The 14,132-nt window shown below is 47.6% G+C and overlaps 2 protein-coding genes across 2 annotated transcripts in view; one reads left to right on the top strand and one right to left on the bottom strand.

The window, feature by feature from the left end:
- GTF2IRD2 (GTF2I repeat domain containing 2) overlaps positions 1–5,600 on the bottom strand; it is a 74,918-nt gene extending 69,318 nt beyond the window's left edge. Inside the window, exon 1 of the mRNA XM_034951445.3 lies at positions 5,582–5,600. The gene's annotated coding sequence lies outside the window, so the exon portion shown is untranslated. The remainder of the gene's footprint in view (positions 1–5,581) is intronic.
- Positions 5,601–6,471: 871 nt separating this feature from the next.
- RCC1L (RCC1 like) overlaps positions 6,472–14,132 on the top strand; it is a 34,434-nt gene continuing 26,773 nt past the window's right edge. The window contains exons 1-2 of the mRNA XM_003810302.5: positions 6,472–8,011; positions 10,621–10,750. Coding sequence (XP_003810350.2) covers positions 7,688–8,011; positions 10,621–10,750 — 454 coding nt within the window. The 5' untranslated portion in view covers positions 6,472–7,687. The remainder of the gene's footprint in view (positions 8,012–10,620; positions 10,751–14,132) is intronic.

The following is a 14,132-nucleotide window of genomic DNA, read 5'->3' as shown; positions in this document are numbered from 1 at the left end:
AGGATTGCTTGAGCCCAGGAGTTTGAGACCAGACTGAACAACATGACAAAACCCTGTCTCTACAAAAAATACAAAAATTATCTTTATACCTTGGGTAACAGACATTCTTCGTTAACATGATACAGAAAACCAAAACGCGAATGAATAGGATTAATAACGCTGACTACATCAAGATAAAATTTTCTATGACAAGAGACACCATGAATTAAGTAAAAGGGGCTGGGCGTGGTGGCTTACATCTGTAATCCCAGCACTTTGGGAGGCCAAGGCGGGCAGATCACTTGAGGTCAGGAGTTCAAGACCAGCCTGGCCAACATGGTGAAACCCCATCTCTACTAAAAATACAAAAAAAATTAGCCAGGTGTGGTGGCAGGCGCCTGTGAACCCAGCTACTTGGAAGGCTGAAGCAGGAGAATCACTTGAACCTGGAAGGTGGAGGTTGCAGTGAGCCGAGGTTGAGCCACTGCACTCTAGTCTGGGCAACAGAGTGAGACTCCATCTCAAAAAAAAAAAAATTAAGAAAAAAGACAAGAGGCCAGGTGCAGTGGCTCATGCCTGTGGTCCCAGCACTTTGGGAGGCCAAGGTGGGCGGATCACCTGGGGTCAGGAGTTCGAGACCAGCCTCAACATGGAGAAACCCCGTCTCTACTGAAAATACAAAAAAAAAAAAAAAAAAAAAAAAATTAGCTAGGCGTGGTGGTGCATACCTGTGGTCCCAGCTACTGGGGAGGCTGAGGCAGGAGAATTGCTTCAATCTGGGAGGTGGAGGTTGCAGTGGGCCAAGATCGCGCCATTGCACTCCAGCCTGGACAACAAGAGCAAAACTCAATCTCAAAAAAAAAAAAAAAAAAGACAAGAGAAAATATTTAGACAGGTAACGAAGGGTTTTATGCAAATATATCAAGAACTCCTACAAAGTAATAAGAGACAAACAATCCAGTATGGGCGCGGTGGTGGCTCACGCCTGTAATCCCAGCACTTTGGGAGGCTGAGACGGGCGGATCACCTGAGGTCAGGAGTTCGAGACCAGCCTGGCCAACATGGTGAAACCCCGTCTCTGCTAAAAATACTAAAATTAGCCAGGCATGGTGGTGCATGCCTGCAGTCTCAGGTACTTGGGAGATTGAGACATGAGAATCACTTGAACCCATCAGGCAGAGGTTGTGGTGAGCCGAGATCGGACCACTGCACTTCAGCCTGGGCACTGGGCCACAGAGTGAGACTCTGTCTCAAAAAAAAAAAAAAAAGAGACAACCCAATAGAAACGTCACCAAGGATATGAGTAGATTTGCAATTCTCAGTAGAGGAGACGTGAAACTGTAAGATGTTCAACTTTTCCAGAGATTACAGAAATATAAAGTAAATAAAAAATGAGATATGTTTCAAGTAGCAGATTGGCAAACATTTAAAAAACGTGGGCGGGGCACAGTGGCTTATGCCTATAATCCCAGCACTTGGGGAAGCTGAGGCAGGAGGATTGCTTGAGCCCAGGAGCTGGAGTCCAGCCTGAGCAACATAGAGAGACCCCCGTCTCTGCAAAAAATTTTAAAAATGTCCAGGTGTGGTGAGGTGTGCCTGTAGTCCTAGCTACTTAGGAGGCTGAGGTAGGAGTATCACGAGAGCTGGCAAGATTGAATCTGCAGAGGCTGCAGTGAGCTACGATGGCACCACTGTACTCCAGCCTGGTTGATAGAGTGAGACCTTGTCTGGGAAAAAAAAAACCAAGTCGTGTAGCAGGGGGATACGTAAAAGCAAATCCCACTCATAATATTGAAGCACAACTTATGAAAAACAAATGGAAAACATCTATTAACATTTTAAAAATTATTTTTATTTTTTGGTCATCTCTTAGAATATGTATATTAACATGTTTATTTATTATTATTTTTTAAAATTTTTTATTTATTTTACTTTATTTTTTGAGATGGGAGTCTTGCTATGTTGCCCAAGCTGGTCTTGAACTCCTAGGCTCAAGCAATCCTCCTGCCTGGGCTTCCCAAGTAGCTACTGGCACACACCATCACACTCGGCTGATTTTTTAAAAAATTTTTTAGAGACAGAGTTTCACTATTGCCCAGGTCGGTTTCAAACTCCTGGCCTCAAGCAATACTCCGGCCTTGACCTCCCAAAGTGTTGGGATTACAGATGTGAGCCATGACACCTGGCCAAAATAATGTTTTTTATATGGCAAGATGTATATGTGAGACTGTGGTTAAAGGAGCCTTTAGCCATACTCATATATAATATTTTTAAATTTATTATTATTATTTTTTGAGACGGAGTCTTGCTCTGTCACCCAGGCTGGAGTGCAGTGGCACAATCTTGGCTCACTGCAACCTCCACCTCCCAGGTTCAAGTGATTCTCCTGCCTCAGCCTCCCAAGTAGCTGAGATTATAGGCGCCCACCGCCACGCCCAGCTAATTATTGTATTTTTATTAGAGACTGGGTTTCACCATGTTGGCCAGGCGGGTCTCGAACTCCTGATGTAGGGTGATCCGCCCGCCTCAGCCTCCCAGAGTGTTGGGATTACAGACATAAGCCACTGCTCCCGGCCGATTTATTATTATTTTTTAACAAGGAACTGCATGATACATTAATTGTATAATTAAAGTTAATAATAATACAAATAAAAACATGTAAGTTTAGTCTGGGCACCGTGGCTCATGCCTGTTATCCCAGCACTTTGGGAGGCCAAGGCGGGTAGATCACTTGAGGTCAAGAGTTCAAGACTACCCTGGCCAACACGGTGAAACCCTGACTCTACTAAAAATACAAAAATTAGCCGGTCGTGGTGGCAGGTCACTGTAATCCTAGCTACTTGGGAGGCTGAGGCAGGAGAATTGCTTGAATCCGGGAGGAGGAAGTTGCAGTAAGCCAAGATCCTGCCACCGCACTCCAGCCTGGCAACAGAGTGAGACTCTGTCTCAAAAACAGACAAACAAACAAATGTAAGGTTAGTTAAGTTCACTCTTTCCCAGACTAGAGAATTTCAGCTACATCAAACATCAAAATAATTAGAATGTGTACAGGAAAATGTCATCATAGGTGGCGAAGAAATTAGCTTGGCTAACGTTAGCAGACATTTGGATACTCTGAGATAACTGATAGTTTGACAGTAGTACCATCTTTTCCAAGCAAAAATTTGGACAGAAATGTAAGTATTTTCTAGCATAGAACCAGTCTACAAAACCAGCCAAGTTTTTTTCATTTTTGTTTGTTTGTTTGTTTGTTTTTGAGCCAGAGTCTCTCTCTGTTGCCCAGGCTGGAGGGCAGTGGCGCGATCTTGGCTCACTGCAACCTCTGTCTCCTGGGTTCAAGCATTTCTCATGCCTCAGCCTCCTGTGTACCTAGGATTAAAGGCACCTGCCACCACGACCGGCTAATTTTTTTTTGTATTTTTAGTAGAGATAGCATTTCACCGTATTGGCCAGGCTTGTCTTGAACTCCTGACCTCAGGTGATCTACCTGCCTCGACCTCCCAAAGTGCTGGGATTACAGGCGTGAGCCACCACGCCCAGCCAGAAAAGTAAGTATTTTCTAGCACAGAAGCAGTCTACAAAACCAACCAAGTTTTGATAGCAAAATAGAAAAGCCCACTTGTGGCTACAAATCCAGCTCTTTATTGGCCAAATAGACGTTTAGGATGTTTTAGCCTTTCATAGGAGACAGAATTGGTGGGTAAGTATTGCCACCCCGTGGCTGCGATTCACATTGCAGTTTGTCCTTTTGTCTTCAAAATACTAAACCAAGGCTTGTGTCCTTTGGATATCCCCTAATAGTAAAATGTTTTAGAAATTTGAGAAACGCACATAGGGTTATTAAAATATTGACAAGTAAAAAAAAATTTTAAACCTACTATCCTATTGTCATTATGAGTTTGTAAAAGACCAGACGTTGAGCCAGGTGGGATGGCTCACGCCTGTAATTCCAGCACTTACAGAGGCCAAGGCAGGTGGATCACCTGAGGTCAGGAGGTGGATCACCTGAGGTCAGGAGTTCGAGACCAGCCGGGCCAATATAGTGAAACCCCGTCTCTACTAAAAATACAAAAATTAGCCAGGCATTGTGGTGGGTGCCTGTAATCTAGCTATTTGGGAGGCTGAGGTAGGAGAATCACTTAGAACCCAGGAGGCGGAGGTTGTAGTGAGCCGAGACTGTGCCACTGCACTCCAGCCTTGATGAAAAAGCCAGACTTTGAAAAAACAAAAAAATCAGATGTTGAAAACCAAAAAACTAGAAAGGACATAAACTCAGATAAAAGGACAGTCCTGCTTATGAAAGGTCAGTTCAAAATTTTTCTTTTCTTTCTTTTCTTTTTTTTTTTTTTTGAGACAGGGTTTATTCTGTCACCCAGGCTGGAGTGCAGTGGTGCAAATGCAGCTCACTACAGCCTCGACCTCCGAGGCTCAAGAATCCTCCCACCTCAGTCTCCCAAGTAGCTGGGACCACAGGTGGGCTCCAACATGCCAGGCTAATTCTTAAATTTTGTATACAGACAAGGTCTTGTTATGTTGCCCAGGCTGGTCTCGAACTCCTGGGCTCAAGCAGTCCTCCTGCCTTAGCCTCCCAAAGTGCTGGGATTATAGGCATGAGCCACTCCACCCAGCTGAACTGTGTATGCATTTTGTAAATATATAAATGTTCCCTATATTAACTATTAATATTAACTATATTTATAATATTTACATAATTGTCCTTTATCAATATATGTCTCAGATTTATCAACTCAAGTGCAGCCAAATTCTGTCTCTAAAAAATGAGTAAATAAATGAATAAATAGGCTGGGCACGGTGGCTCATGCCTGTAATCCCAGCACTTTGGGAGGCCGAGGCGGGTGGATCACCTGAGTTCAGGAGTTCGAGACCAGCCTGGCCAATAGGGTGGAGCCCCGTCTCTACTAAAAATACAAAACAAAATTAGCCGGGCGTGGTGGTGGGCGCCTGTAATTCCAGCTACTCAGGAGGCTGAGGCAGGAGAATCACTTGAGCCAGGAGGTGGAGGATGCAGTGAGCTGAGGTCACGCCACTGCACTCCAGCCTGGGCAACAAAAGTGAAACTCCGTCTCAAAAAAATAAAAAATAAAGGAATAAAGACGGAGATAAGGAATAAAGGAATAGAGACGGAGATAAGTTTTTTTTGTTTTTTTGTTTTGAGATGGAGTCTCGTTCTGTCGCCCAGGCTGGAGTGCAGGGGCACGATCTCGGCTCACTGCAACCTCTGCCTCCCGGTTTCACGTGATTTTCCTGCCTCAGCCTCCTGAGTAGCTGGGATTACAGGCACACACCACCACACCCAGCTAATTTTTTGCGTATTTCTAGTAGAGACAGGGTTTCACTATGTTGGCCAGACTGGTCTCAAACTTCTGACCTCGTGATCGGCCCACCTCAGCCTTCCAAAGTGCTGGGATTACAGTCATGAGCCACCGCGCCTGGCTGGAGACAAGGTCTTGTAACAGATACTTAATGTGGGTGGTGACAGGAGTGAGACAGTGGGAGAGTTCATGAGTAATGCTTTCCTTCACGCAGAGGCAAACTGTTTTTGGTCCTCTTTTCTGTTAGGGATTGAAAAGAACCCACTCACCAGATCAGTGTCCTGTATCATGTTTCAGAGGGTGTGTTGATCTCTTCTGGTAAAACAGATGCCATGGCTGGGCGCGGTGGCTCAGGCCTGTAATCTCAGCACTTTGGGAGGTGGAGGCGGGCAGATCACCTGAGGTCAGGAGTTGGGGACCAGTCATGCCACCATGGTGAAACTCCGTCTCTACTAAAAATACAAAAAATTAACCGGGTGTGGTTTTGCACGCCTGTAATCCCAACTACTTGGGAGGCTGAGGCAGGAGAATTGCTTGAACCCAGGAGGTGGAGGTTGCAGTGAGTCGAGATCATGCCACCGTACTCAAGCCTGGGTGATAGAGTGAGACTCTGTCTCAAAAAACAAACAAACGAACAAAAAAACAGACGGCACGCTTGACACAGCAGCTATGAGTTGGACCATGCACTTGCCTAAATGTATGGTGGTCCCCTGTCCCCTACCACAGTCCATCTTTTTTTATTTTTTGAGACGAAGCCTTGCTCTGTCGCCAGGCTGGAGTGCAGTGGTGCGATCTCGGCTCACTGCAACCTCCGCCTCCCGGGTTCAAGCTATTCTCCTGCCTCAGCCTCCCAAGTAGCTGAGACTACAGTGCGTTCCACCACGCCCAGCTAATTTTTGTATTTTCAGTAGAAATGGGGTTTTACTATGTTGGCCAGGATGGTCTCCATCTCTTGACCTCGTGATGTGCCTGCCTTGCCCTCCCAAAATGCTGGGATTACAGGTGTGAGCCACTGTGCCTGGCCAATCCATCAGTTTTTTTAGGAGCCAAACAGGTGAACTCAATGGGGAGCTACCCATTGGATAGGAATCACCACCCCTCTGAATCTTTTACATCTTTGAAGGTGGCACTAGCATCTACAATTCCATGTGGCAAACAGTGTGTGTTCTGATTGAATACTGGCTGGGTCGAGACAGGGTAAGGGGACTGATGTGAATGGCTAAGTTTATCTATCCCAAATGTGTCCTTGGGTGGCAGGGAACTTACTACCAGGTGGGTCCATAGACACATTTATTTTTACTTTTATATTTACATTTAATTTAATTTTTTTTTTTCAGAGACAGGGTCTCACTCTGCTGTCCTGGCTGGAGTGCAGTGGTGCAATCATGGCTCACTGCAGCCTCGAACTCCTGGGCTTAAGCCATCCACCTGCCTCAGTCTCCTAAGTAGCTGGCACCACAGGTGCACACCATCACGCCGAGCTAATTTTTAAATTTTTTTGTAGAGAAAGGGTCCCACTATTTGCCCAGGCTGGTCTCGAACTCTCAAGTGATTCTCCCACCTTTGTCTTCCAAAGTGCTGGAAGACTGGGTCCGCCGCAGAGAATACATTTCATAGCCCGGCAGACTGGTGGTTTCAGTGCCTTCATGAATTTTACTCCCTGTAGTAAGAGGCTTTCCATGAGCAGTCTTGTGGTCACCACATTTTATTAGTGGGTTTTCCCCAGTCACCTTCCATAAAACAGGCCTGCACAGGCTGGGGGCGGTGGCTTATGCCTGTAATTGCAGCACTTTGGGAGGCCGAGGTGGGTGGATCACTGGAGGTCAGGAGTTCAAAACCAACCTGGCCAACATCGTGAAACCCTGTCTCTACTAAAAATACAAAAATTAGCCGGGCGTGGTGGCGTACGCCTGTGGTCCCAGCTACTCGGGAGGCTGAGACACGAGAGTCACTTGAACCCAGGAGGGGGAGGTTGCAGTGAGCCTGTCGATAGGTTTGAGGGGACCTGGGCAGGGGATGCGAAGGCAGCAGGGAATCGTCCACTCCAGCTCGCTGTCGCTGGAGGACGGCCTGGGGCGGCGTGGGAGCAGACCGGAGCGGAGACGGCTGCAGCAAGGCCAGGTGAGAAATGTCGCGGGGCAACAGCAAGGGAGCAAAACAGGACACGCAGTTTCGCTAAGGGACAAGAATCCTAATCCCGCCCCTAACCCCGCCCCTCACCATCGCCACGCCACGCCTCCCTGAGCCTTGGCTGCCGTCAGCGCCTTTGCTTTCAACCAGGAGTAAAAGTGGCCGCAGCCTCTTCCGGCGAGGACTGGTGTTAAGGGTCACGCAAGATGGCGGCGCCCAGAGGCTGCTGAGGCGCGGAACGGAGGATGGCGCTGGTGGCGTTGGTGGCTGGGGCTCGGCTGGGGCGGCGGCTGAGCGGGCCGGGGCTGGGGCGAGGGCACTGGACGGCGGCCGGGCGCTCCCGGAGCCGGCGCGAAGCGGCAGAAGCCGAGGCGGAGGTGCCCGTGGTCCAGTACGTGGGCGAGCGCGCTGCCCGCGCCGATCGCGTCTTCGTGTGGGGCTTCAGCTTCTCGGGGGCGCTGGGCGTGCCTTCCTTTGTGGTGCCCAGCTCCGGGCCCGGGCCCCGCGCCGGCGCCCGACCGCGCCGCAGGATCCAGCCCGTGCCCTATCGCCTGGAGCTGGACCAAAAGGTGCGGGCCGCGGCTTCCTCCCTCTCTCCTTCTCTTTCTTCCGCGCTCACGGCCTCCCTCGACCTGTTCGGCTCTCTTCAAGAAGTTGGCTCCTCTGGGTGGCCAGACTTCCGGCAGGACGACCCTCGAGCTGGCTGCAAGCCCAGGAGGGGAAGGCGTTAGGGGTGGCCATCAACATTTATTGGGTGGCAGTGCCAGATGTTGTGCCGGGTCGTGTCATTCGCTTAGCACCCAGTGAGTCGACAGTTATTCCCAATTGCAGGGAAGGAAGGGGAGGCCCAGAGAGGTTGAGGCCCGAGGCCCCACCGCTGCTACCTGTTTATATGCGGTGGAATTCTCACTCAAGCCAGCGTGACTGCAGGAGTTCTGATGTTAGGAAAGCAAAATTCAAAAGTCCATTGAAAATGTATACCAGCTGAGGTGTTTCAATGAACAACTCAGAAAGGGGATTTTTTTGTTTTAATTTATTTTTTAGAGACAGGGTCTCGCTCTGTCGCTCAGGCTGGAGTGCAGTGGTGTCATCATAGCTCACTGCAGCCTCGACCTCCTGGGCTCAAGAGATCGTCCTGCCACCTAGCCCGGCAAATTTTTGTATTTTTAGTAGAGATGGGGTTTCGCCATGTTTGCTAGACTGGTCTTGAACTGAACTCAAGCGATCCGCCCGCCTTGGCCTCCCAAAGTGCTGGGATTACAGGCGTGAGCCACTGTGCCTGGCTGAAAGAGGATTGATTTTAAAATCAAACCATCTTTGGTCTATATCCAACCTCACTGGAAGCCCCGGTTTTCTCATCGGGTCAGTGAAGGGAGGATTGATGAGAGTGTAGTTAAAACACCCAACAAAGACCTTGGGGTTGTCACTGTGTTAAATTCACAGTAGCTGTAGTACTGAGTTTTCCTTTTCATGGTAATAGCCTGAGTACGTAACGGTGTAGTGTCAGTGAAAAGCATGCAGTCAAGTTACTCAACCTTTAGGAGCCACACTTTCTCATCTGCCTTATACTACTGCTAACAGCAATAAGAAATAGAAAATATAATAACAAAAAAAGCAATAACAAAAACTAAACAGCAACAACAAAAAGCATACAATATAGGCCAGGTGCGGTAGCTCATGCCTGTAATTTCAGCACTTTGGGAGGCCAAGGCAGGAGGATCATTTGAGTTCGAGAGTTTGAGACCAGCCTGGGTAACACAGTGAGAACTCATCTCTCTGTCTCTCTCTCTCTCCATATATATATATATATGTATAAATTTAAAATACAAAATAGAGTACAAGATATAGGTTTGTTTTTTTTTTTTGATCTGGCTCTGTTGCCCAGGCTGGAGTACAGTGGCGTGATCATGGGTCACTGCAGCCTCGACCTCCTGGGTTCAAGTGATCCTCCTGCTTCAGCCTCCCATGTAGCTGGGACCAAGCTTAAATTTTGATTTTTTCATAGAGACAGGTTGTCACTTTGTTGCCTAGTCTCAAAATATAGCTCTTACCTTGAGATGGGTACTATTCCCTATAAGGGCTTTAGCTATATTAACTCGTTTAGTCTTCACAACAGCTTAGTGAGAGAGATGGTACTATTATCATCTTTACTTTTTAGAGAAGGAGAAACAGATATAGAGATAAAGTAATCTATCTCAGATCACACAGTAAGGATGGGGCCAGGATTCAAAACTAAGGAGATCTGTCAACTTACCTACCGCGCTAAGAGATGGTGGTGTTTTTTGTTTTGTTTTGTTTTGTTTTGTTTTTGAGACAGAGTCTTATTCTGTCACCCAGGCTGGAGTGCAGTGGCGCCATCTTGGCTCACTGCAACCTCTGCCTCCCAGGTTCAAGCACTTCTCCTGCCTCCCGAGTAGCTGAGATTACAGGCGCACGCCACCATGCCTAGCTAATTTTTGTATTTTTAGTAGAGATGGGGTTTCACCATGTTGGCCAAAGCGGGTCTCAAACTCCTGACCTCAAGTGATCTGCCTGCCTCAGCCTCCCAAAGTGCTGGGATTACAGGTGTGAGCCACCGTACTCAGCTGCTGCTAGATAGTGTCTTGATCTTGGTGAATGGGGATGGTAATACCTAGTGGTAAGCTGACAGACCATAAATAGACTATATTTATGGTCTATGTGTAAATCACCCTTCATAGAGTGATTATAAAGATTAAATGAGATAATACTTATCAAACATATAGTAAATGCTCAATAAATGCTAGTTGCTGTCTTAATAATATGTGTTCTTGGGCCAGGCACGGTGGCTGACGCATATAGTCCCAGCACCTTGGGAAGCCAAGGCGGACAGATCACTTGAGGCCGGGAATTTGAGATCACCTGGGCCAACATGGTGAAATTCTGTCTCTACTAAAAATACGGAAGTTAGCCAGACGTGGTGTGCACACCTGTAGTCCCAGCTACTTGGGAGGCTTGAACCTGGGAGATGGAGATTGCAGTGAGCCGAGATTGCGCCACTGCACTCCAGCCTGGGCAACAGAGTGAGACTGTCTCAAAAACAAAAACAAAACCCCCGTAAATAGTATGTGTTCTTGGATTTGATAAATAACCTGTCATTTACTACTGAACAAACTTGACATTATAAATCAGTTCATGCTTTGTGGGAACTGCTTTTCAGATTTCATCTGCTGCTTGCGGCTATGGATTCACACTGCTGTCCTCTAAGACTGCGGATGTTACGAAAGTCTGGGGGATGGGACTCAACAAAGATTCTCAGCTTGGATTTCACAGGAGCCGGAAAGATAAAAGTGAGCATCCGTACCTTGTCTCCTCTCTGCCGGATTGGTCTGAGAAAGCTCTTTTTTTGTATTTTTTTTGAGACAGAGTCTCAGTCTGTTGCCAGGCTAGAGTGCAGTGGCGAGATCCTGGCTCACTGCAACCTCCACCTCCCGGGTTCAAGTGATTCTCCTGCCTCAGCCTCCCGAGTAGCTGGGATTACAGGCACATGCCACCATGCCTGGCTAATTTTTGCATTTTTAGTAGAGTTGGGGTTTCACTATGTTCACCAGGCTGGTCTCGAACTCCTGAGCTCAGGTGATCCACCCTCCTCAGCCTCCCAAAGTGCTGTGATTACAGGCATGAGCCACAGCGCCCAGCCCTCCCTTTGGTGTTCAAGAACATGGTTACATAAACAAAGAAATAGCAAAGAAATAGAGGAAGACTTAAAGGGATGTTGTTTGAAACCATCTGGGCTAGGTTATTTTTTAGCCTCTTTGGTAACCATGTTGAACCCTCAGGCAAAGGGCAAGCACCTGGCATTTGCAGATAAGTAAAGATGTTCTTTTGTGGCCTAAAAGAGATGACCTTTTTTTCCTGGCTTGGAGACAGACAGCATGAAGTACTCTGCAGTGCCTAGAATATGTTTTGGAGGGAAAAAGCATTGAAATAGTTAACATGGAGGCTTTATTCCAAATGTTTGAGCCTTGGATTGTAAAAATGTTAGAAATAACTTATAATGGCATTTTAAAAAGTAGACATTAGCCTGGCTGGGCGTGGTGCCTCACGCCTGTAGTCCCAGCACTTTGGGAAGCCGAGGAGGGCAGCCTGTAATCCCAGCACTTTGGGAAGCCGAGGAGGGCAGATCACTTGAGGCCAGGAGTTCGAGACCAGCCTGGCCAACATGGTGAAACCCCATCTCTACTAAAAATATAAAAAATTAGCCGGGCATGGTGGCACGCACCTGTATAGTCCCAGCTACTTCGGAGGCTGAGGCACGAGAATCTCTTGAACCTGGGAGGTGGAGGTTGCAGTGAGTCGAGATCATGCCACTACACTCCAGCTTGGGTGACAGAGTGAGACTGTCCTAAACAAACAAACAAACAAACAGAAAAGTAGACATTAGCTAAAAATTACTATGAGAACAGTAAGAAATATTTCCTTGGCCAGGCACAGGGGCTCACGCCTGTAATCCCAGCACTTTGGGAGGCCGAGATGGGAGGGATTGCTTGAGGCCTGGAGTTCCAGACCACCCTGGGCAACATAGCGAGACTCTGTCTCTAAAAAAAAGAAATGAAAAACGATAAAGAATTAGCTGAGCATGGTGGCATGCACCTATAATCCTAGTTACTCCAGAGGCTGAGGTAGGAGGATTGCTTGAGCCCAGGAGTTTGAGGCTGCAGTGAGCGGTGATTGCGCCACCGCACTCCAGCCTGGGCAACAGAGCAAGATCATGTCTCTTAAAAAAAAGAAAAAAAGAAAGAGTTCCTAAAATAGAGAGGAAATGCCAGGCGCAGTGGCTCACGCCTGTAATCCCAGCACTTTGGGAGGCCGAGGCGGGCAGATCACGAGATCAGAAGTTTGAGACCAGCCTGACCAACATGGTGAAACCCCGTCTCTACTAAAAATGCAAAAATTAGCTGGGCATGGAGGCGCGCGCCTGTAATCCCAGCTACTCGGGAGGCTGGGGCAGGAGAATCGCTTGAACTGGGAGGCAGAGGTTGCAGTGAGCCGAGATCGCACCACTGCCCTCCAGCCTGGGCCACAGGGCAAGACTCCATCTCAAAATAAATAAAAGATAAATAAATAAATAAATATAAAATAACATAGGAAGTTACCCAGAAGTACATACTGGACAAACCTTTCATTTTTGTTTTTTCCTGTTCCCTTGTTCACAGACAAATACATTTTTACATACATAGCATATATTTTGTTTTCTGTCTTTTTTCATTTATTTTGTATCAGATATCTTTTTTGTTTGTTTGTTTGAGATGGAGTCTTGCTGTCGCCCAGGCTGGAGTGCAGTGGCATGATCTCGGCTCACTGCAACCTCCACCTCCTGGGTTCAGGTGATTCTGTTGCCTCGGCCTCCTGAGTAGCTGGTACTACAGGCGCCCGCCATCACACCTGGCTAATTTGGGGATTTTAGTAGAGACGGGGGTTTCACCACGTTGGCCAGGTTGGTGTTGAACCCCTGACCTCAAGTGGTCCACCTGCCTTGGCCTCCCAGAGTGCTGGGATTACAGGTGTGAGCCACCATGCCCGACCTATATATCAGATGTCTTTTATAAGTCAGTATAGAAGTCTTTATTAGCTGTAAGATGTTACATTACTTTTTTTTTTTTTTTTTTTTTTGAGTCAGAGTTTCACTCTCGTTGCCCAGGCTGGAGTGCAATGGCGTGATCTTGGCTGACCGCAGCCTCCTCCTCCTGGATTTAAGCAATTCGCTTGCCTCAGCTTTCCAGGTAGCTGGGATTACAGGCATGTGCCACCATGCCTGGCTAATTTTGTATTTTTAGTAGAGACGGGGTTTCTCCACGTTGGTCAGGCTGGTCTCAAGCTCCCGACCTCAGGTGATCCACCTGCCTCGGCCTCCCAAAGTGGTGGGATTACAGGCGTGACCCACCGTGCCCGACCCGCGTTACATTTTTTATACCTTTTATTCAGAGCAATTTTAGACTTACAGAAGTGTGCAGAGTGGTATGATGTGGCATCACCAGCTTCAGGCATCATCAACTCATGCCAGTCTCGTTTTCTTCATTTTTCCCACCTTCCCCCTCAATAAATTTGAAGCAAATTCCAACAGTTTAATTTTTTTGGGGGGTAAGGGGAGACAGGGTCTTGCCCTGTCACCCATGCTGGAGTGCAGTGTCATGATCACTGCTCACTGCAGCCTTAACCTCCCTGGCCCAAGTGATCCTCCCATCTCAGCCTCCAAAGTAGCTGGAAGTGATCCTCCCACCTCAGCCTCCCAAGTAGCTGGGACCAACAGGCATGCACCATGATGCTTGGCTGATTTTTGTATTTTTGTATTTTTTTTTAAAACAGTGTCTCGCTCTGTCTCCCAGAAGGCTGGAGTGCAGTGGTGCAATCTTAGCTCACTGGCAACCTCCGCCTCCTGGGTTCAAGCAGTTCTCCTGCCTCAGCCTCCTAAGTAGCTGGGACTACAGGCGTCCACCATCACGTCTGGATAATTTTGTATTTTTAGTAGAGACGGGGGTTTCACCTTGTTGGCCAGGTGGGTATCAAACTCCTGACCTCAAGTGATCCGCCTGCCTTGGCCTCCCAAAGCGCTGGGATTACAGGCATGAGCCACTGCCCGGCCAAGATTTCTTTAATAAGAAGACGAAGTATGCATTTTTTTTTTTTTCCAGATGAAGTCTCGCTCTTGTCCCCCAGGCTGAAGTGCAGTGG

The sequence above is a fragment of the Pan paniscus genome, chromosome 6 (assembly GCF_029289425.2).
Source record: "Pan paniscus chromosome 6, NHGRI_mPanPan1-v2.0_pri, whole genome shotgun sequence".
NCBI classification, from domain to species: domain Eukaryota; kingdom Metazoa; phylum Chordata; class Mammalia; order Primates; family Hominidae; genus Pan; species Pan paniscus.
The sequence above is the reverse complement of the archived record's forward strand: the minus strand, read 5'-3'. Positions and strand labels throughout refer to the sequence as shown.